This window comes from Varanus komodoensis, unplaced genomic scaffold (genome assembly GCF_004798865.1).
Source record: "Varanus komodoensis strain SLA01 unplaced genomic scaffold, ASM479886v1 scaffold279, whole genome shotgun sequence".
In the NCBI taxonomy this organism is placed as follows: Eukaryota; Metazoa; Chordata; class Lepidosauria; order Squamata; family Varanidae; genus Varanus; species Varanus komodoensis.
The window spans coordinates 55964-77718 of NW_025335724.1; the positions used below are offsets into that span (position 1 = coordinate 55964).

The 21755-nt window shown below is 47.1% G+C and overlaps 2 protein-coding genes across 3 annotated transcripts in view; both read left to right on the forward strand.

Moving 5' to 3' along the window:
• KPNA6 (karyopherin subunit alpha 6) overlaps positions 1 to 6788 on the forward strand; it is a 50015-nt gene extending 43227 nt beyond the window's left edge. The window contains exons 12-14 of one of the 2 annotated variants that reach the window (XR_006415134.1): positions 433 to 560; positions 3231 to 3493; positions 4057 to 4190. Coding sequence is in view for 1 of the 2 variants with exons in the window: in XM_044434366.1 (XP_044290301.1) it covers positions 433 to 560; positions 4057 to 4232; positions 4933 to 5120 (492 nt within the window). In the remaining variant the exon portion in view is untranslated. Of the gene's footprint in view, positions 1 to 432; positions 561 to 3230; positions 3494 to 4056; positions 4233 to 4932 lie in introns of those variants that run through there. The other variant, XM_044434366.1, reaches the window with a different exon arrangement.
• Positions 6789 to 9749: 2961 nt separating this feature from the next.
• Positions 9750 to 21720, forward strand: TXLNA (taxilin alpha). Its single transcript, XM_044434367.1, has 11 exons — positions 9750 to 9899; positions 11916 to 12163; positions 12435 to 12752; positions 13819 to 13910; positions 14774 to 14944; positions 16097 to 16291; positions 17330 to 17449; positions 17919 to 17993; positions 19887 to 19979; positions 20672 to 20767; positions 21218 to 21720. The coding sequence occupies exons 2-11, from the start codon at positions 11950 to 11952 to the stop codon at positions 21554 to 21556; spliced, it is 1713 nt and encodes a 570-aa protein (XP_044290302.1). The 5' UTR covers positions 9750 to 9899; positions 11916 to 11949; the 3' UTR covers positions 21557 to 21720.
• The last annotated feature ends 35 nt before the right edge of the window (positions 21721 to 21755 follow it).

Genomic DNA, 21755 nt, shown 5'->3' on the forward strand with positions numbered 1-21755 from the left:
GTTCTCAGTACCGTACTATACTTTGCATCGGTACCGTTGGGGCTCAGTGCCGTTTGCAACTAATTTTATTCTTAACCTGTAGAGGGCGAATGTTCGGTCTTCAAGACTGAACAAAATGGCAGACACTCCGCTCTGTTTATACCATGAAGAGGGAGGGGAGCGGAGTTTTCCCGCCAAAAACTGTTAGCTTTTCAATCTTCCGGCCTAGGCACTGCGCAGGCGCAGCACCCATATGTGTGACTGCACTGATGGCCACTCGAAGAACATCAGTTACAGGTAAGCACTTAATGCACATTGTAACTTGGCTCTCTTGTCCTGAGTGCCTAAGTGTGCCTTCCCTGGACAAAGGAAAATTCTGGAATGAAGGTACTAACTTGCAGCAAAGTTGAGCCTGCTGGTGAAACTGTTTTCTTTTGACACCTGCACCTCCAGGCAGTCATAGATGCCAACATTTTCCCAGTGCTGATTGAGATCTTGCAGAAGGCCGAGTTCCGTACAAGGAAAGAAGCTGCATGGGCAATCACGAACGCCACATCAGGGGGAACTCCAGAACAGATCAAGTAAGTCAACAGTATTAGCTTCTTGCAAGATCTTCTGAGCTAACTTTTCTTTTGCATGGTGGCGTTCTCATTCCATAACAATGAAAATTCTAAAGCAGGGGAGTCCGGCTCATGGGCTGCATGAGGCCCAGGACAGCTATAAATGCAGCCCAACACAAAATCATAAACTTACTTAAACCACCATGAGATTTTTTGCAATTTTTTAAAAACTGAATTGCACAGTTCACGAGCGTGAACTTTGTAGATGATGTCGTGTCACAATGTCACATAAAATAAATGTGTGTATGCTCTAGCTATTTGTACACATTCATGGCTTCAACTTTACGGTGGCGTGTGGCTTCTAGTGTGTTATCTTCCAAATGCAGACAATCGAATTGACACCATCAGGCATTACATGTGCTCATGGTGACTTTGCAAGTGAAATGCAGCTATTATCAATAATTTTTCAACCTACAGTTGCAAACAATTTTATACATTTTGACACTTTGGCTAAACATCGTCCTGTGAATAGCAAAAAATATACAGCCTTTTCAATTTGATACAAGAATTTGAAAACAGATTTCAAGATTTCTGGGAAAAGAAACTCTGTTTTGGTATATTTGTGACTCCATTTTCAGTCAATATAAATATGTTACCTGCCAGTTTTCAAATGGAATGCATAGAGCTGCAATCTGACATTCAACTTAAAGAAAAATTTGATCATGAACTTTTATAGGACTTCCCAGAGACAAATATCCCTCACTTCACAATCATACCTTATTCATGTCTTTGCTTTTTGGCAGCACCTACATTTGTGAGCAACTAAGAGTAAAATTAGAACCAAAATATCTGATGAGAACTCACTGAGAAGTTCAACTACTTCCATCGAACCAGATATTAATGCATTAGTTTCTCAAATGCAATTTCAAATATCCCACTAGTTTTATGTTGCCCTCTTTTCTGCTTGATGATTTTAAGAGACTCTCTGAATGGGGCACCACATAATTAGGATTATTATTTGAGGACTTTTTTGTTTATCTGTGGAGGCAGATATCATGAAAATTACGCACAGGCCTTAACAAATTTTTTTTTGCTCATCAGCTTTCGTTTGTGTTTGTGTATTTAATGTGTGGCCCAAGACAATTTTTCATCTTCCAATGAGAAGCCAAAAGCTTGGACACCCCAGTTTTAAAGGATCCAAAGTCTTTGAACACTGACTTTCCTAATTTGTTCAATAGAAAAGTCTTTTATGTTGTGCAAAAAGATATTTACTGCCTTTACTTTGTCTTCAGACAATACCAAGGTAGTGACAAAAGAGAGTGGAGTGAATCATTTGGGGAGGGTTTGAGTGTGCACGAAAGAGGCTCCTGAGAGGATACACAGAATGTGAAAAATGAGTGGTACGCTCCCTGCTGAAACGGAGAACAGCCATGTGCAGGCTGGATGCTAGATACAGATGCGGGAGCTGTTGTCCTCCTCCAGTTGACTTGTTTCATTATAGCTAATAAAAACTGATCTTCACGTGTTGGTGTGGGAAAGGGAGCCCCTTTGCACTGTTTTTGTGCCGTGTGGATTAGGATGTGCCTTGGATGAAACCAAAAGCCCAGCCAGAATGAGACCGCTTCAGTCTGGCTCCGTTGCAAAACAGGCATCCTTCCAGCAGCAGCTCCAAGACAGTGCTTCATCAGCAGCTCAGGCTTTGGATGTGCAGGCACTTTGTTTCCTGCAAATAGCTTTTCTCTAAGCCAGTGATGGGCAACTTTGGCAGGTACGAGGCCATATTCCACCCACTGACACCCCCATGCAGAATTCCTGCCACATTTTAGCAACAACAACATGTGTTCATTTTTGCTTAAAAAAGGCACATGTAGAGTGCTTGGTTTGCGTAATACAAAATCATGCTGCCAAAGCCTTGGGGAAAGCAGTTTTGCATTAATCCAAGGTGTGTTCTCCACATGCACCTTCTTTTTAAGGAAAAATTGACATCCTTTCTCAGCTCAGAAAAGGGCCAGTGGCTGCAAAAAAGGGCAAGCTGCATGTTGCCCACCTCTGCTCTGAATGATGATGGAAAGGTGGGGAGGGGGGGGTGCAGTGGAGTGGCAAGGCAGTCTCATCCTAGGGCAGGTTTTACCAAGGACTGCTGTCACTACTTTGGGGGAGGCAAGGATGGGCTACTCTTCCAGTGCCACCAGGCTTCACTGAAAAAAGCCTTAAACTGGTTTTCAGTAATCAGACCCTGTAACGTGTACACCTGTCCATCTGAAACTTGGCAGGTTTCTCTACTGGGGATACCTGCATGACAAGCACCATTTTCATACAACTTGTTCCACAAAAATTAAAATAAAGTCCCACAGGGAGGAAAGCAGTACAGATTTCTTCTGCCCACTCTGTCCAAATGTGAGAACTTCTCTTCCACATAAAGTGCTGCCCAGTTCTTCTGAAACTTTGCTGCTTTTTATTGGGGTACCTCTGAGTTGTCCCTTTCAGAATAATGATCCACAAGCAGTGTAGGGGGGGTACAGATCCTCTCCTGGAGATTGTCAAAATGTCAAGGCTGCTCTTGCAAGCATGCATGTGCACGCATATGTGTGTGGCCCGCTCCCTTCAAAACGGGGCACTGACCTCACAATGTTTATTAAGTTCTGTGACGGAGGAATTTTCATGTACCTTATTTTCACTTATTTGAGTCAGAGGTGCAGGCCTGGTTTTGGCACAGGAACAGCTTTGGCTGCCCTGTAGGCGACCTTCATCAGCACAGAGACGGGGAGCGTGACTCTGCTGGTTCTCTTGGACCACTCAGCAACTTTCAGTTCCGTTGACCACGGGGTCCTTCTGGGGCATCTGTCTGAGCTGGATGTGAGCAGCACCACCTTGCAGTGGTTCTGCTCCTGCTTGAATGACCATCTGCACAAGCTGGTGTCTGAAGAACATTGCTCTGCCCCTCAGATCCACCGGTATGGGGTTTCTCAGGGGGCAGTCTTGTCCCCAGTGTTATTTAGCATCCACATGCGATTAAATATGTGTATCTGTGAATAGATGTAGATACATGGCATGCAGCACAAAGGTCCCTACACTTGTTTTTCTGACCTTTGGTAGACCTAACCGCCTTCTAAAAGACTACTGTGTCTGCAGTCCATTTCTGAGAAAGATAGTTTTGCCATTTCCCATAATAGTTGTAAACATGAAATTTTCACACCATAGACTTTAGTTGCTATGAATTAAAAACTGATTACCCCCAAGGGGTCATTGAAAGCCTATTAGCCTGGAGTGATTAAATGCATTTTAAGGATTGTATTAATCTTGCTTGGTTTTGGAATGCCATTATGTAAATGTAATGGCTAAATTTAATGCATAATCCAATTCACTTGTGTCTCTCAGATAGTGCATAACTGAGGGAAGAGGACATGATTTCCAAGAAAGTTTGAGTCCTCCTTCAGGACTCGGAAACTTGAGCTTAACTTCAGCCTCTTAAGTGAATTCTGGTTGGTGTTCTGAGCGTGCATGTTTCCTTTCCCAGATATTTAGTAAACCTGGGCTGTATCAAGCCGCTGTGTGACCTCCTCACAGTCATGGACTCCAAGATTGTTCAAGTCGCCTTGAATGGCTTGGAAAATATATTACGGCTGGGTGAGCAAGAGGCAAAGCAGAGCGGCGCTGGCAATCCCTACTGCAGCCTCATTGAGGAAGCTTATGGTAAGTGGGGGAGTCGGCGGATAAGGAAGAGGCAATCATCTTGAAATGCTTCCAGAGCCAAGGTAACACTTGGTCCATCCTAGTTTGTGAAGGCTTTCAATTAAGCATTAGCTATTCTCCATTCATATTCTGTGACATCCCCGCTCTGGACTTTTGCTTCTCCCAGCACGCTCACCCATCTGCAGGTGGTTTCCTTCCTCTTCTCCCCTGCCCCAAGACTTGGAATTGCCTTTAAAACATTTGCATGTTGCCGCTGGTCACCTTCCTCTGAATCCTTCCTGAAAACCCACCAAGTTCACCATGTCTGTGAACACCCTAGCATGGGGTTAGTTTGTACTCTGAGAAGAGCCTTGTCTCTTTCCAGCCAGCCCCCTGGGTGAGAACAGACAAGTGGGTGGCAGAAAAGGGGCAGCCTGGGCACCCACGTTGAGCCCTTGTCCTGCCCGCCACAGACTTGCAGCTCCTGGGCAGCGTGGCCCTTGGCAGGTTGCCCAACCCTACCGTGCACTCTAGTAACTCAAGTATGTGCAAGTGAAATAGCTGCGCGGCCCCCCTTTGTTTGTTCCTGCCCCCACTTTTCTCTGTTTTCCCCCTGTTGAGTTTTGGATGGTAAGCCTGCTGTGCTTAACCTTGTCTTGAATTTGTGAAGCACTGGGCACATGGAAGTACGTAGACACATCATAATGTGCTTCTCCTCTAGGTTTGGATAAAATAGAATTTCTCCAGAGCCATGAAAACCAAGAGATCTACCAGAAGGCCTTTGATCTGATTGAGCATTATTTCGGCATTGAGGATGATGACTCCACTTTGGCTCCGCAAGTAGACGAGGCCCAGCAGCAGTTCATCTTCCAGCAACCAGAGGCCCCCATGGAAGGCTTCCAGCTATAACGTGTGCACTGAGATTGTGGGGGAAGAGTACCATAACTTTGCTGGGAAGCTAACTGCAGACAGCCTTCATAAACCCCAGCCCTGTTCTCTTCTCTGCCAAGCGGGAGGCGGCAGTGCCACTCCACCTGCTACCAAACAGCTTCCTCCTTCACTGACACGCGGCAGCAATGCTTGGCTCTCATGAAGAGGAGCTACTCCCACACACACCACATTTTTCTTTTGTTGCTGCACAGTTGTGTCAAAGCAGGTGCTGAAGTGGATGAAAGAGGAGGTGTGAATCAGTTACGCCTTCAAGTGTGTGGTTTTCCTCTTTTTCTTTTCCTTTTTTCGGTGGTGTTTTTTCCTCAGACAAGACTCTTCAAATGGGTACTTGAGAGATTACTTCTTTCCCTAACGGAAGAAGGCAAAGTAACAAACCATAACCTAGGAATCCAATATTGGATGCTTGGGTTCAACTATTTAAAAAAAACAGCAACAATCTTTTTGCACATCTTAATTTTTATTAAAGACTCTTCTTAATCTGCCAAAAGCACCACTTTGCCCCTCCCTTTTGTTTTGTTTTGTCTTTTTGGAACCCTCTTGCCAAACAGCACCTTTCAAGGGATTTGGGCCAAGTTGCTGCTGCTCTTGCCCTCCCCCACTTAAAAATGTTCCTGTACAGAGATGCAGGAAAAGGTGGACAACTCCCTTCCACCATGCATTGAAAAGACTCTGGCCTTCATGAGGGGATTCTCTTTGGAATGAAAGAGTTCAAGCAAGGCAGCAATCCCCACACCCTCCTGAAGATGCTCTTAAAGGAAAGGCACAAGATGACAGGACTTAAAGCACAGCTGCCACTTAAGGTGGGCTTCACTTACATTTGCTACTGACTGAAGTGTTGAACTGGTGGAAGAAACCCCATCTGGCATCTTTACTTGAAGAAAAATTGAAAAACTTACTGAAGCCTTTTGGTTAATGTCATTTATTTTTAATTTTTATGTTTCTTGGACAGCTTGGTTGGGGACAGATCTGACATGTTTCTTGGAGGAGATGATGTAACCACCCTCTGTGGAACATAATCTCCTCCAGGTTCAAAGTGGCCTGTGTTTCTCAAAATTACCTCCTGCTCACAACTGTATCGTGTACATTTTACTTCAAAATGAAGAAGTCAAAGCTCTGTATTTTTTATATATTATATATACAAGTAGATATTTGTCTAATTCGGTCTCCAAATGGAGGGGAAACTAATTCTTCTAAGAGATATAAATAGGATACTTTGTGGCAGGTTTGCCTAGGAACACGGCCATAAAAATGTTAGTTCTCTTGTGTTCCCCTCTTTGCCTACTGTATGAGCCACCAGACTAGATGAACTCCTTTACCAGGTAGAGGTTACTTGGCCAAGGCTGGATATCTACTATGGCAGAATATGAGAAACTATAAGCTTATTTCTGGGATGGGGAAGGCCCCTTCAGGTGTCTTAATAAAAGCTTACAGTCTGCACACATGATTCCCCCCTTCTCGCGCTCCCATGTTTGAATTCAGGGTTCCCAAAGCCTTCAAGAACAGATATTCAAGCAGGTGTGAAGTTGGATGTGAAGCCTTTGGCTGTATTTTGTAAAAGAGATTTGCTTTTCATTGTTTAAAAAAAAAATGCCAAGGACATTTAATAAACTACATCTCTGCATTCAATGACTGCAATCTAGATGTGACTGGAGCAAAGACATTTGCTAATTATCGTTAGCCATCTCACGCACATGCAAAAAAGCACATTCTTTTCTTTGCATCTTCCAATTACCCTGTGAGTATCATTCCTGTAGCAGTGGGAACAGGCCTAGCAGCCTGACCATGGCCACACTATTTCCTTGCCGCAGCTGGGATTCAGACACAAATAATGCACTTATACCTGGTTTGATTCTCTGGCCGCTGGACAGCACAGGCTTCCACAGTTGGCAGCACTGGGTTTTATTTGGGGGATGGGATGTGGTTGAAAAGAGAAACTGAACACCAGTATAACCTAGTCATTCATAGAATCATAGAATAGTAAAGTTGGAAGGGGCCATGAAGGCCACTGGGTCCAACCCCCAGCTGTTGCAGGACACCAAGTCACATCATCCCACTCAGATGACTGCCCAGTTTCTTTTTGAATGAATGTCTCTACTGTGGGAGAGCCCACCACCTCTTTGGGCAGCTGCAACAAACAGCCCCAGCCCATGATGTCATAAATACCATGTCTTTTTCCAAAGAAGCTTGACTAATGAAAAAACACACCTCTTATCCCACATAAAGAGCTCTTACAGTTCCTAGAAATGAAATGACTTTTCAGATGGAATTTAGAGATTAAGTGAAACAACACACTGGAATCCATCTGATATATTATGTGGGTAGGTGTATGGAAGGAGAGGGAAGGGGTGTGGGTTGACTATTCCTTCTGTCCTACATGAACTGTGAATCATATTGCAAGAACAGAGGCACAGAATATATAAGGCATTCTCACCATCAGCAAATAACTGTTGAAATAAAGTTGTTTGCAAAGTAGACAAAAGGAAATGCCTCTCTATGAACCTAATCTAAACCTATCTTCCTCAGACTGGTAAGGGATGATGGGAATTGTGATTCAATGATATTCAGAGGGCACCAGGTTCTTTGCTACAGGAGTTGCCCAGACTGAGATAGCAATCTAATCAATTGGGTGCAGTTTTGCCTCTTAAGGCAAAGGTCCACCCTCTTCTTCAAAACCACATGTGGTTTCCCAAGAAGGCTCAGTACACATTTAGGCTAATTGGGGGGAAATTCAGTACTCTTTCAGTCACCCTGCATCTATTTACTCAACTGTTCAATCAATTGACCAAAATAAGCTGGTAACCACTGGTGGTCTAATCCTCCATAAATCTGAGTAAACTTCCTTTTAATGCCATCCAAGTTGGTTCATATCACAAGAACATCAAATGGTACCCAGTCAATATTAATGTGCTTTGTGAGGAAGTACTTCCTTTGAGCAGTTCTGAATCCACCATTTTAGAGTCATTGAAAGACCCTGGAAGGAGACAAAACTTCTCTGTGTAGTTCCTTTAGTTTATATGCAAAGGAAGGGATAGACTTGGAAGTACAGCAATGATCTGAAAGCAGAGATTGTCAAGTCGGAGCAGGCAAACTTTTATATCATTTTTCCCAAACAATTGACTAACACCAAGTTAGGCTTATTAAAGGCAAAAGAAAATCTCCCTGTTGAAGATCATTCAAAAAGAAAAATATAAAACTCCAATATATATGCCATTCAATGGTGGAATTATACTTGGAATTCTCTTAATTTTTTAAAAATGTGTTTTTATGTCCCTATTCTCTAGTTTGTTTTGCACTGTTCACTGCCTTGATGGCACTTCAGTAAAGAAGGGAGTACATATTGATAAATGAAATTATTCTAGAGTCTTTTTGACGAAATAGGCCTTTGGAGTGATCCAACCAGGCTGCTCTTGTGTTAGGACTTTGCAGCTACAATGCCCCTCTGTCCAAACTACTGCAACCATTGCTACTAGGAATTCCCTCTCTTCAGTCTTATTGGTGAAATACAGCTCACATAATGAAGTAGGAGAATATACCTAATTCCTGAGGTAATTTGTGGTTTTGGGGGTTGAAAACTTGGCTTAAAACTTCTGGACAGGATATGAAAAAGAATGGGATTCTGCATGAAGTGCATGCTTTTCTACCTGTCACTGATACGTCCCGTCGCTGGGGGCTCCCTAACATCTATACATTCTATGGGACCTTATCCACCAATTTCATAGTTCTCATAATCTGTTTTTGATGCTTTCATCTTAATTCCAAGGATTTCCAATGGAATTCAAAGAAAAATCTTTCAGGAATTATAGGCTAGTAAATCTGAAGAAATCTCATCTTTGACCTAAAGCCGTTATAGCGTAATACATGTGTTGATTCTTTGTCGACTAGTGAATAAGCCCAGCTTTACACGAGTGGGAACAGCCCGTCAATTAACAGATCAAAAGCTGCAAGATGCATTGGGCGTTCTCTGAGCGAAGCCATACCCGCCAGCCACTGCAGGTGCACAACCTGCCAGGGGCAGGACTGGGTGGTTTCCTGGGACCCTTTCTAGCTCTCTCCGGCATTAGCCTCCACCCCATCTCGCTTACGGGGCGGTCATGATCCTGGCCCCTTTTACAGGGCATGCAAATAACGGAACGTCGTGCAAGGGCCTAACCGAGCAAATCTTTGACGGCTAAAAGAGGTCAGGCCCATCGAGTTGACCAGCACTTCCTCTCAAGGAACGGTTAGGGTTTAGGTATTTCAGGTAATGGCAAACTCAACGTTTATCACCCATATCCTTTTCTCAGAGGCGCTATCCGGAGCTCAGCCGCTGCTACCGCCCTTAACTCCCTGCGTTTGCTCCCCAGAAAGCTCGAAGGGACCCAGATCGCACCAAGAGAATGCTGGGAGTTGTAGTTTTGGTACGACCACCGAGCATCAGCCTCCGCCCCCCGGAGCGATGCACGGCGGGAGATGTAGTGCAGGCCAGACTCCCGCTTTGCGTCCCGCCTTTTTATCCGGCGCTTCCCAGCATGCTCTTCTCGGTCCCTCCGGCTCATTGGCTGGACCGGTTCTTGGCGCACGCGCAATCGTGAAACCCGGGCCAGAGTCGCTTCCTCGCAACGCCGCCGAGCCTGTGGGAGCTGCCGAAGCTCCGCGAGGAGGACGGCGGCGAGGGCAGGTTGCCGGCCGCTGCGGGAAGAGGGCAAGGTCAAGAGCTGGGGAAGAACGAAAGAGCTGTCTCACTGGGGCGGCGGTCCGGTAAGCAGGGCGCGTCGTACCGCCTGGCGTGACGTCAGAGCGGCGGAAAGGCGTGACGCCAGCTGTTCAGAAGTGACGTCTTTGTGTGGGCAGCAGAGGGAGGGCGGCGGCGGCGGGCCGCGAGGAGAGAGTATCCGCCTCTGGAGGGTGGGGTGTAGGAGTGGGGAGAGGGCGGCCGAGGCAGCGGAAAGGCAGGGCACTTGCACGGGGGGGGTGGGGGGATGCTCAGTGGAAGGAGAGGAAAGCCTGGGGCCGGTCGCTGCAGCACTGCCCCCCGACCCAGGGCCGTCTTAACGCATGGACCTGATGGGCACTTGCCCGTGGGCCTCATACTAATCTGTGTATGTTAACCTTTGGAAAATTGGAAAACTTCCAAAATTAACAGTCGTTGTAGTTGTCGTAGGGGCCCCAGTGCACTGCTTTGCCCGGGGCCCATCATGCTTTTAAGACGTTTATTGCTGTTGTTATCATCCTTACATTGCATTTGTATTCCCCCTTTTCCTCCTCTTGTGAGGCGGAAAGGCGGATTGCAATGCTCCATGGGCTCCTCAAAAAAACTTGCCAGTTGGGCTGAGGCCGTGACTGGCCCAAAGTTATCCAGTGAGCTTCATGGCACTAGAACTCTCAAAAAAGCTATTGAGAATGAAGGAGAAAGCCAGACAAGTGTCTGAGGCAACAGCAAACCCCTCAGATGGCAGCAACCCGCTCTGTTGACAGAGCAATGGAAGCACCCCTGTGCACTTGAGTGGAGAGGCCCAGAAAGGGGTGGGGGGGGGTTGCCAGGGAGCATCAGGGTCTGAGTTCCCCAGTTGCAGTATATACAAAGCAGAAGAAGGATGCCCTTTGGGCAGTCTTTGCTGGGACTTGGTGGGTGAAGTGAAAAGGCAAGGCCCAGAAGCAACACAAGGAGGGAGGCTGAGGGATGAGTTTGGTATAATGACTGGAGATAGGTGGCTGAGGGGGTGGAGAAAGAGGAATTCATAAGAGCTCAGAAAATTATATGCATCTGTTAATCTGACTGGTGGGGGGAGTTCCTCATGTACTGGCAAATTGCTAGAGGAGTGAGACTGTGGAGTGACTTGTGAGCTGCTGATGTGGTAACAGGATAGGAGTTGGTTTCTTACTGTTTATTTGAAGTATTTTATGCTTCTTGGCCAAAAGTACAACTTACATATAATCAGCCAAACAAATGTACTTGCCTGTAAGCTTACTATCCAAACAGATGTAGCATATGTGGAAAAAGAAATGCGGGAAAGAGAGGAAAAGGGGAAAATCAATTATTTCCGCAGGGCCAGTAGAACAGCCCTGTTTCCCTTCCTCATCTTGCTTAGCTCAGCTTGCTGGAATAGCGGCCAGTGCTGACACTGGAGGGAGGGAGGCACCTTCATGAGTAGCCTTGCACTCCCTTAGCTCAGAGAAGAGGCTTTACACGAAGGTAGACGACCTGGTGTGGAGCCTTGGCAGAGGCATGCCAGGGAGTGGCTTGGGCTGGAGTGGGATTGGTGCATGTGTGGGAATGGGGCCTGTTTCTGGCATGTGTGAGGGGGGAAAGGAAATGAGAGGGAGAACATGTGCTTTTCACAGAGAAGGTGCCAGGTTCACTTCCCAGGTTCTATAGGTTGGGCTAGGAAAGAATCCTGCCTGAAACTGTGGAGAGCTGCTGCCAGTCAGTGGAGGCACTGCTAGCTGAGTAGACCAAGAGTCTGGCTCGGTAGGTAGCAGCTTCCTCTGTGGACTAGTTCCCCTGAGTCGCCATGTGCACTCACAGCAGGGTTAGGTTCTTTCTTGGCTTGTGGAAACCAGGGATGTTCTGAAGCCTGTGACTAAGCAGAGGGAAAACAAAATTGCCCTGAGCTCGACTGTAAGGCTATCAGGTTTCCATGGCTGCACCAGCTCTTATCCTTCTCCCACTGAGTGTGCTGTTTCCTTCATCAGCAGGGAGTGATGGTTCCTGCCGAAGTGCCAGTCATTCTCCTTCCATAGAACAGAATAGTGACCCATGCCTATTTTTAATAGAATCTGTTGAAAGTGGCTGTGAGGGTAAAGCACAATGAAGAACCAAGATGGGGAAGGCAGCACTGCTCCCCTCCCTGCCAGCACTTCCAAAATGAGCAGCAGCCCAGGGCTGGAAGATAGTGAGCCTCCCACAGCAGCCCCCGGAAGCAGTGAATCTTCCCCCCAGCCCAGCATGTGCAACGTGAAGCCTTTGGTCGATGGGAGTGTTGAGATCCCAGTGAGCAAGGAACAGAGCAAGAAAGAAGAAGGTCAGTATTCCCATGGGTTCTCTTGCCCTGACGCTTGTTGATTGTATTTGTGTTTATACCTTGTCATCTGCATCAGCCTATGACTGGATTCTGAAGACTGCCTCCCCTTACGCCATCTGACAAACAGACTGTTTCCATATGCAACTCTTTCTTAACTCACCCTTTTCCTCCAGTGCCCATGTTCTGCAGTTCATGCATCCTCTGTGCTCTCTCTAGCGCATGACGTTTCCCATGTTAATCTTAAACAACACTTTTGCTCTACCTTCCACAGCACCTCAGGCTGAGGAGACTGCAGCTCAGCCTGTCGCCTGTGATGTCTCCGAAGAGCTGAGCAGACAGCTGGAGGACATTCTGAGCACGTATTGCGTGGACACGAATCAGGAGGGCCCTGGAGATGACAGTGGGCAGAGCGAGCCTGTTGAATTGGATGAAGCCGAGAAATGTCGGAATGAGTCCCTGAGGAACGGTGAACAGGAACCGAGTTGCCCTGAGATAAATGGAGAGAAAGAGGGTCCAAGGGGAGCTGGTGATGAGGGCAGTGAGCGTGATCAGAAGCGCACCCAGGAAAAAAAGAAGGCCAAAGGGCTTGGTGAGCAGTTCCTTCTTGACCTTCCTTCCTTTCTCCTTTCTGGATTTAGGTCAATTTATACCTAAGCCTAGATAAGCTTAAGGCACAAGTCTAAACATGCATAGCATCATACCCGTGCCGTCTCTAGTTGGTTGCCATTGTAGTGTCTTCCTGGCATAGTATTCTGACCCCAGATAGTCCTGCATTCACTCTTACATATTTTCTGGCTACTGTTGACTCAGCTGCTTCTTGCCTGCCTTATTGCAGAGTATAGAGTGCTTGAAGAAGTGTTACACTTGGAATGTAAGAAGCCATATACTTTGAACATACTTTGAGTATTAACCATTTTTCATACTTGTGAAGCCTTTGCAATAGCTTATTCCAAAATGGGACATGACAAAGAAGTAGAACTGCAGGGAAATCTTTCACTGAGCGCTGCCGTGTTTTTTCTCTTTCCTCTCTTGCTGCCATACCATATCTCTATGGCAGTGAACTTTTCCTGTAAAACATCCTGAAAACTGACCTTGCCCGGAAAGTGTCTCTTGTTGGAGGAGAATGTGGAGGCCAGGCAGGGCACCGCAATGCACTTTCCTCACTTCCCCAGCAGCCATGCAAAATGATGTCACTGACATCCTCTTCCTGATGAGGGGCAGATCACTCCCACAGTCTGTCACAGGGGCAGAGACCATCCTCCCTATGGACTGGAGCATCCCATGGGGGCCTCTTGATCCCATCCGTGGCCTCTCCTCTGCTCCCCAAATCACGGTTAGAATTTTAAAAGCTTTTATCGGCAGTGGAGGCTTTTCCAAAGCCTAATTACACGTTGCAGGGTGGCTGGATAGTGTATGTGAAAACAGCAGGCAGGGTGTACACAGAACAAGAATGGAACGGCCCTGTTGGCTATAACCTCTCCTCTGACATTCTGCCCCCACCCCGAAGGTTTCCTGAAAGTTTCCCATGCCAGAAATCCTTCCCCACACCAGTCCATGGGCTTTCTAGTTCTCTGGATCACTTGGTCTCCCCTGCCCCTTGCTTTTGCTTTTGGCTGCGCTCTGAAGGTGGTTCTCGTTTATCCTTTGCATTTCAGGGAAGGAAATCACACTGCTGATGCAGACCCTCAATACTTTGAGCACACCCGAGGAAAAACTGGCGGCCCTCTGCAAGAAGTATGCTGAGCTGGTCAGTTCCTGACTGGGCAAGAGGAAGGAGGGAATGGGGTGGGGGGCAGTCAAGAAGCAGCTGAGGCAGGGTTCTCCTGGAACTGAGGGCTCCTCGCTTTCTCAGCTGCTGGAAAAATTGGATAGCACAGGGGCAGGGAGGGCATCCAGATGCATGAGTGCATGCTTGCCCCAGGGCCACTCAAAGCAGTTTTAAGCAGAAAGATCAAAAGCCATGAGTGTTAAGTACTAGCTTGAACAGCAAAGCTTCAGACTGAAGCTCATTCAGCAGGACATAACTGGAAAGTATTTTTTTCAAGCATCCAACATGCTTTTTCAGGGCTTGCAGTCCTTATGACAGAAATAGGCAGAGCCTGGACAAGTTCAGCACCATCAAGACCTAAATCCCAGAATCCTCTCTGATGAGCTGCGGGATCCGGGGCCACAGCTTTCAGATTGCATGTTGCCACTTCATCAGCTGCTCCTAAAAGTTACTCTAAAATTCATAGTCGGGCAACCAAAGTCTCATTAGAGAGTTAGCCAATGTACAAGTCCATCAGAACTGTTGATCAGCTTAGATGGTAAGCAAAGCAGGGTGAGTGAGGAAGGAGGAAACCGACAAAATCTAAATCTGTATGGTCTCCATTTTGTCACAGTCTTAACGTGGAGTTTAAGAGCAGACAACAGGTTAGGGTGCATTGGGTACTGGACAAGTTTCAGATTGCCCCTAGAACCGGCAGATTAAAGGAGCATAAAGTGGTTGGTTCCCACATTTCTGAAAGGACGGGTGCCAGCTGTTATCCAAGTTTATCTCTCCCTCCTCCTTGTACTTGCATCCTTCTCATGCCTACATTTCCTTGTCTTTGCATCTCTTGTGCCTGCTAGCTGGAAGAGCACAGAAACTCTCAGAAACAAATGAAAATCCTCCAGAAGAAGCAGGCCCAGCTGGTGCAGGAGAAGGACCATCTACGGAGTGAGCATAGCAAGGCCATCTTGGCCCGCAGCAAGCTGGAGAGCCTGTGCCGGGAGCTGCAGAGGCACAACCGCACCCTCAAGGCAAGTGATGCCTGCCTGCAGCCATCTTGTCAGTTGCCAAGGCCTGCATCTCCCTGTCCCCCACAGCCCCCAGTCAGGGCCTAGAGTGTTCCAGCTAGAATGCCATGCAGCGGCTTGTCTGTGCCTGGGATGCTTGTTGGCTGTTTGGGACATGAGAAGCGAGTTCCAGCCTGCCGCTAGTGCAGTTCTGCTCCAGAAAGAGTCGCGCAAGAGTGACGGGGCAGCCCCCAGAAGCGCTTCAGGCGTGACGTGCTGAAGCATTCAGCAGAGCCCCCGCAGCTGATCTCCTGCCTCTCACGTGGGAATCAAGCCTGGTGCGGAGGAGAGCGGGATGGGAGGGACCAGGACAGTAAGCGCATCTAGCAGGATTCAGGTAGGAGCCACTCTTCCACGATGCTTCATTTCTGCACTGCATTATTGGTTATGAACCCATCGAGGGAGAGCACAGCAATTTAGGGTGCAGTGCTATGTAGGCTTAGACAGGAAAAGCCTACGGCCCCATAGGATTGCACCTTTAACGCAAGAAAGTAACATAAGAAAAAACAAGAACATTAAAAACAGCAGAGCATTACAACTACATGATTAAAAGGGCTAAATCAACAAGATGCTTCTTCGCACCCTTTCTAAAAAATCAAGGGGGATGTATTCCACGGTTTGAGAGTGAAACAGGCAAGCTGTTTGTGCGTGCCCAGCACACGAGCAGATGATGATTTGCTGAAGGTTTTAACACAAGCGGCATAGTTAAACTATGGAATTTGGTGCCCAGCGTGGCAACTGGCCACCCATCCAGATGGCCTCAGGAGGGACTGGCTATGGTGGAGAAGGCTGTTGACCGTGGCTCGCCCTGGTGGCTGTGAGCACCTTGCAGTCGCTGGGGAACTTGGGCAGAGGAGGCAGGTGTGCTCATGGCCTCCTTGCCGACAGAATGCTGGCGAGTTGGAGCTCAGGTCCGATCCAGCGGGGCTCTTGCAATGTCAGCTCAGTGTGGTGCTGTGGGGAGCCTGGCCTGTTGGTGCATCGCCAAGCACTGCTTACCCAGCCTGGCAGGGTTTTCCAGCCTTCCGGCAGGGTTCTCTCCTTGCCCTGTCACTTGAGACCTTTTTGACGGAAGCAGGTCTCCTCCTTATGTTCCTCTCCCCTCTTGTCTTTTAGGAAGAGGGTGTCCAGCGTGCCCGTGAGGAGGAGGAGAAGCGCAAAGAGGTGACATCCCATTTCCAGGTGACACTAAACGACATCCAGCTGCAGATGGAGCAGCACAACGAGCGCAACTCCAAGCTGCGCCAGGAGAACATGGAGCTGGCAGAAAGGTTGAAGAAGCTCATTGAGCAGTATGAACTGCGGGAGGAGGTGGGTAGCCTGCAGGGAGTGGGAAAGCCGCGGGGGGGGGGGGGGGGGGGGGGGGGCTGGCATTACCATCTCCACTGCAAGGCCAGTCTTCTGCCTGGGAGAAGCCGCAAAGCAGGCAGCACTGCAGCCGTGCCTCCAGTGTGTGTCCCAGCCACTGGTACCAAGAACCAGCTTGCCTGAATGTGACCTTGAGCCATCCCAACTAGCCACTTTATTGCTCAGTGCAAACTGGGTCACCTTTTGGGTCAAGTGATGCAATGCCATAGATGTGCATGTGCAGCCAGAGATCTGCCTTTTAAGGTTTCACTAGGCACTGCCTGCGTTCTGTAGAACAGGTGGAGCCAGATGCCTGGATTCTTTAAAAAGGGAACCAGAGGTTCTCAGCAAGGGATGGGCCATGTTGTCGCAGGATTTGATTTGAACAAGGCACGTGGTTCTAATGGTTACATCAAAAGAAAAGGGACTTGTGTTTGGAGAGAGAGCTGATTAAATGGATCCATTAAGGGTGCGATCCCATGCATGCTTACGCAGAAAAGGAGCCCTGCAGTTTCCATGTGTTTCAGCTGACTGTGAGGAGAAAATTTCTTTCCAAGACACAGTGGGGGTAATGAAAGAATCCTCCAGGCGCCTAAGAATTTCTTCTTCTTATTTTGTCCTTTGTGGCATACTAGTATCTTGCCATCTTGCTGTTTCCAAAGTGCCAGTAGCTGGTTGGCCTCATAAGAAACATCATTCTATATATCTTTCTTTGTGCCCTGGCATTATGCAAATTGATCTGTGCTGCATACTCAAATGTATTTATGCACTGTCTTTGTTAGATTTTTCAACCTGCCCCATTTGCCATATGGATAACACTTGACACTTTTCCATTCTGAAAAGTAGTGCAGCTTCTTTCTGGTGTGTCAGAGACACTCGTAAGCAGTGCTTTCCTGTGAAACATCAGCTGGTGAAAACAGTCTGCTCCTTGTGTTTTGGGTAGTGCTTCTAAGTTCAGGGTTGAGCAATGGCTGCTGTTAACTGAACGTGTGTTTTTGGCAGCACATCGACAAAGTCTTTAAACACAAGGACCTGCAGCAGCAACTGGTGGATGCCAAACTCCAGCAGGCCCAAGAGATGCTGAAGGAGGCTGAGGAGAGGCACCAGCGAGAGAAGGACTTCGTGAGTCTTGGTTCATGGAGCCCAGGATTAGCTGCTGTAGCTAAGACTGAAACAAGGGTGCCAGATTTGTAGAATTGCTGATTGCTTTCTGAAGACACTTAATATTTTCGAGGTCTATAAATGTGTGAGGGATGGTGGGGTGAGATTGTTATCCTTGTGATAATCCACAGGTGGAAAGTGACACAATAATACAACTCCCATCATTCCTGTCCATTGGCCATGTTGGCTGATGGGAGTTGGAGTTCAACAGTTGAGGGGCTATACATTTCCTCTACCTGTTCTAGAAACCACTGCTCTTTTCTTACCCAAAGCTGGATCGGACTTTGCTTGCTTCCTCTCTTAACCTCTGTGTATTATGTGCTGGAGGAAGATTCTGTTCAGCCAGCAGTCTTCTGTGTCCTGCCCCAGAACTTCCTGGGTGCATTGAACTAATTCCTCTTTCCTTCCCCCTCTTCCTCCTCATGTACAGCTGCTGAAAGAAGCTGTGGAGTCCCAGAGAATGTGTGAACTGATGAAGCAGCAGGAGGCACACCTCAAGCAGCAGGTGGGATGCAGTGCTGCGGACACTTTCCTAGCCAGGAGCATAAAACCTGCTTCCCTCAAAAGGGAGATAAAAGTTATTAAGGGGATTTGATGGTTTGGCATTAGGGCAGCCAACCCTTTTAAAACTTAATCTAGGGTTGTGGGTAAGCTCCCCTTTTGGATCAGGTTTTTTTTTTTTTTGGTCTATGCATTATATTTTTAATCTCCCACATAACTAATGTTCTCTGGGAAGATTATGAACAATCTCAAATATCGTTAAGGAAAAGCAATTAAAAATGGAGCACAAGTGGTGTCCTACTCCGGTTACTTCACAAGCACACCCCAAAAGTGCTGGAGGACATGTAGAAACACTGGTTTTAACTTTTATATGTGGTGGCCCAGCAGTTAAATCAGTTCTGGAAAGGATTGTTTAAAGAAGCAGAAGAAATCACCAACTGGAAAATGGAATTCTGTTGGATATATTACCTATATTTTAGAGCAAACAAAAATTAAGGCATAATGAGCTTTTTTACATTCATGTGGGTAGCAGCACAATTAACTTTCAGAAAAAGAGAAATAACAAGCTCACTTTGAATATGGACAGTTTAAAATTTGGTTTATTTTTTAATGCAGAAATGAACATACAGGCTTAGATAAGAAAGGCCTTGAAAATATACAGATCCTTTTAAAAAAAGGATAATAGGTAGGTTTGCCCATCCCCCTGAGTCACCCTGGCTGCTTATCCAGTGTGGGCTGATTGGTTGCAAGTTACTGCTGTCACGTATCCCGGACACTTTTACAGCAGCCGTCCTTGTTCCCAAGGACCACATGTTTTCTCTGGCTGGTCTGCTTGGGTTGCCAATTCATGAGGAAACGTCCCCCAGTCAGATTACCAAATGCATCTAATTTTCTGAGCTCTTAGGAATGCAGGAAGGCATTGGCAAGCTTACTTATGTAGACTTGGTTATTTAGTGCAATATACTGATATCCCCCCTTGGGTATGTTTTTGTGACTGCCATTCCCTTTTCATAGCAGTCGCCTTTCCAATGTGTGTTCAAGACTGGGGGAAAAATGTTGTGAAGACATTCAGGACAGTCTCTGGTGTCCTTTCTTCTCAATTTTTAGAAGGACGTGGTGGAGGGCACTGAAAGGGGGTGGGGGTGATGGCAGCAGCGCCAGTAAAATCACGAGGAGTGGCTGAGGGTCTTGCCGTTCTTGTGAGGCACCTCCTGCTGTGTCCAGTCATTATAACAAGCCACCTTGTTAACCTAACAGCAAGCCTTGGGTTCTCAAGGTGGCTCGTTCATAGAAAATGACCCACGATTTAAAAAATGCTCTGGGTTGAGACTGCAATAGGCTAAACTGGACCTGCTTGTGGTGACAGTCCATTGTCACCTACTGTGTCATGCACCCAGGTCACGACAGAACCGTTGTAGCTGCATGGGCCATGTGGAAAAATGTCTTTGGATAAACAGAAGAGCTTAATTTTTGTGGTTAACACATAAAGACAAAAGGATATCTCACCCTTGTACAAATATGGAAGCCCTTAATTAAATGTAAGATGGTATTGATTATATGAATGCAGTTTAGCCAGTAACTGTTCATTGCTACTGGATTATATGATTCTAACAAAATAAGACATATTGTAATAATTTTGTAAACAATCAGTTTAACAAATACTTAAACCCAAACCCTAAGTTTTGGGTGGATGACTGTTAGTTGCGTCTGATGATTCGTTTGACTCCCTATCTGGGTCCAGGGCAGCCCCCCAGAGGAGGGGTTAGCGTAAGAGTTCACAGCGCTTTCCACCAGCTTGGACAGGAAAAAAGTCTCCTCTTCCCTCCACCCAGCCTTGGCCAGTCAGGTGCTAAAGAGACTTGTCGGCATTGTTTTCCCACCCATCTCCTTTTTCCAGCTAGCCCTCTATACGGAGAAGTTTGAGGAGTTCCAGAACACGCTTTCCAAGAGCAGTGAGGTTTTCACCACTTTCAAGCAGGAAATGGAGAAGGTATGATGAGCTGCCAATTTCATGCTGAAGTCTGTGCTGGGAAGTCACCTTCTCTGTGGGAATGAGGAGCCTTTGGCTCGGGCAGCCCCTGGGAGCTCCCCTCAGGGCTGTGAGCATCTCACACAGGCCTAGGAGGATATTTAGAAGCATGCCAGCTATAAGTGCCCTGCTCTTGAAGTACTCCTTGCTTTGCAGTCATAAGAGTGGTTGTACTGGGGCTTGCTCCTAAGCAGGCATGCCCAGAACTGAGCCCCCTGTTTTGTAGGTTTGATGGGGAAATGGCCAGGGGGTTAACCATTCCATCTGGCCCCACACACTCTGCTGCACACCTCTTTTAATGGTTTTTAATGGTTGTTGGTGCAGATGTGTGAGCCTTCTTCATGGAAAAGCATTTCTTCCCACAAGCAAACCCAGATTTTGGGGGGAGGTATAATTCCAAGGACCTACCCCCTCCCCAGTGTGGCAGAACAGATGCCTTGAATCCACAACTGGCAGGAGCAACTCCAAGCACAAACTTGTGCTCAGATCCTGCTCAGCTGACTGACTTTCTGCCACTCTGGTCTTAATAAATATCTTGCTTCACTGGATCTTGCCTAGCAGTGTCTATGGAGCACAGAGCCACATGGCCTGAAAAGCATCTCACCACACAGATGGCTCACATCTTTTCCATGCTTCTGTTTGCAACTCTGTAGATGACCAAGAAGATCAAGAAGCTGGAGAAAGAAACCACAATGTACAGAAGCCGCTGGGAAAGCAGCAACAAAGCCCTTTTGGAAATGGCAGAAGAGGTAACAGGCCCCCCCGTGTGCTCAAGGAGTAAGGCCTCCAAGGAGGGGTACACAGCCAGACAGACAAGAAGTTCCACCATTGTACACCTTGGGCAGCTGCTATGTGTTTTCTGATGAGAGATTGAAACTTTTTTCCTTTTCTTAATTGAAACGTAGCATCGAGTTTCTAGCACACTGTGGAAGCCTGCACTGCAGTTCTGTTATTTCTGCATGTGCCATTTCCCCCTCAGCACTTGAGAAGGAACAGTCTCTAATAAATATTGAAAGGAAAGCTTAGAAATGCTGAAGAAGCTTCCGTTAAAGTCTCAGAGCTGAGCTCTGCATGTGCTTGAGTCCACGTGTTTTGCAGTGAGGTTGTTTTTAAGATTGGCAAGGGATTCCTCAGTCTTGAGAAGTCCCACTCCTCCTTCCCACCTGTCTCTTGACAAACTTTCTATTATTGCATTGCAGAAAACACTTCGGGACAAAGAATTAGAAGGGCTGCAAGTGAAAATCCAGCGCCTTGAGAAGCTCTGCCGGGCACTGCAGACGGAGCGCAATGATCTGAATAAGAAGGTGCAGGACCTGTGCTCTCTTGCCCCTCCAGCTGCCGGCACAGACACACAACAGTCTTCAAAGGACCAGTCCCAAGGTGGCTCAGAGGAGCCAGCACTGCAGGGCGCCGTGGTGGGAGCGTGTCTTACGCCAGCACAGGCTGTGTGCGTCACAAGATCTGAAGATCTTGGGGAAGCAAGCACAGGAGAACCACCTCGGGATGAGACTGAGGAAGCTGTTAACTCTGCTGAGTAAAGGTGGAAGAAGGGAGAGTAGCTAGCAAACCTCTCCAGAGACTGGTCGGTTCCTTGTTCCAGGCCCAGGCCCGGTCCTCCTGGGCATTAAGGTTTTCCATTTAAAGCTTTTGACAATACTGAAGGCTCCTTTCTCTTTCTTTCTTTCTTTCTTTCTTTCTTTCTTTCTTTCTTTCTTTCTTTCTTTCTTTCTTTCTTTC

Coding starts and splice junctions, on each gene's coding strand:
- TXLNA (XM_044434367.1), top strand. CDS start 11,950: ATGAAGAACCAAGATGGGGAAGGCAGCACTGCTCCCCTCCCTGCCAGC. Junction 12,164..12,434: donor ACAGAGCAAGAAAGAAGAAG/GTCAGTATTCCC, acceptor TACCTTCCACAG/CACCTCAGGCTGAGGAGACT. Junction 20,768..21,217: donor TTTTGGAAATGGCAGAAGAG/GTAACAGGCCCC, acceptor ATTGCATTGCAG/AAAACACTTCGGGACAAAGA.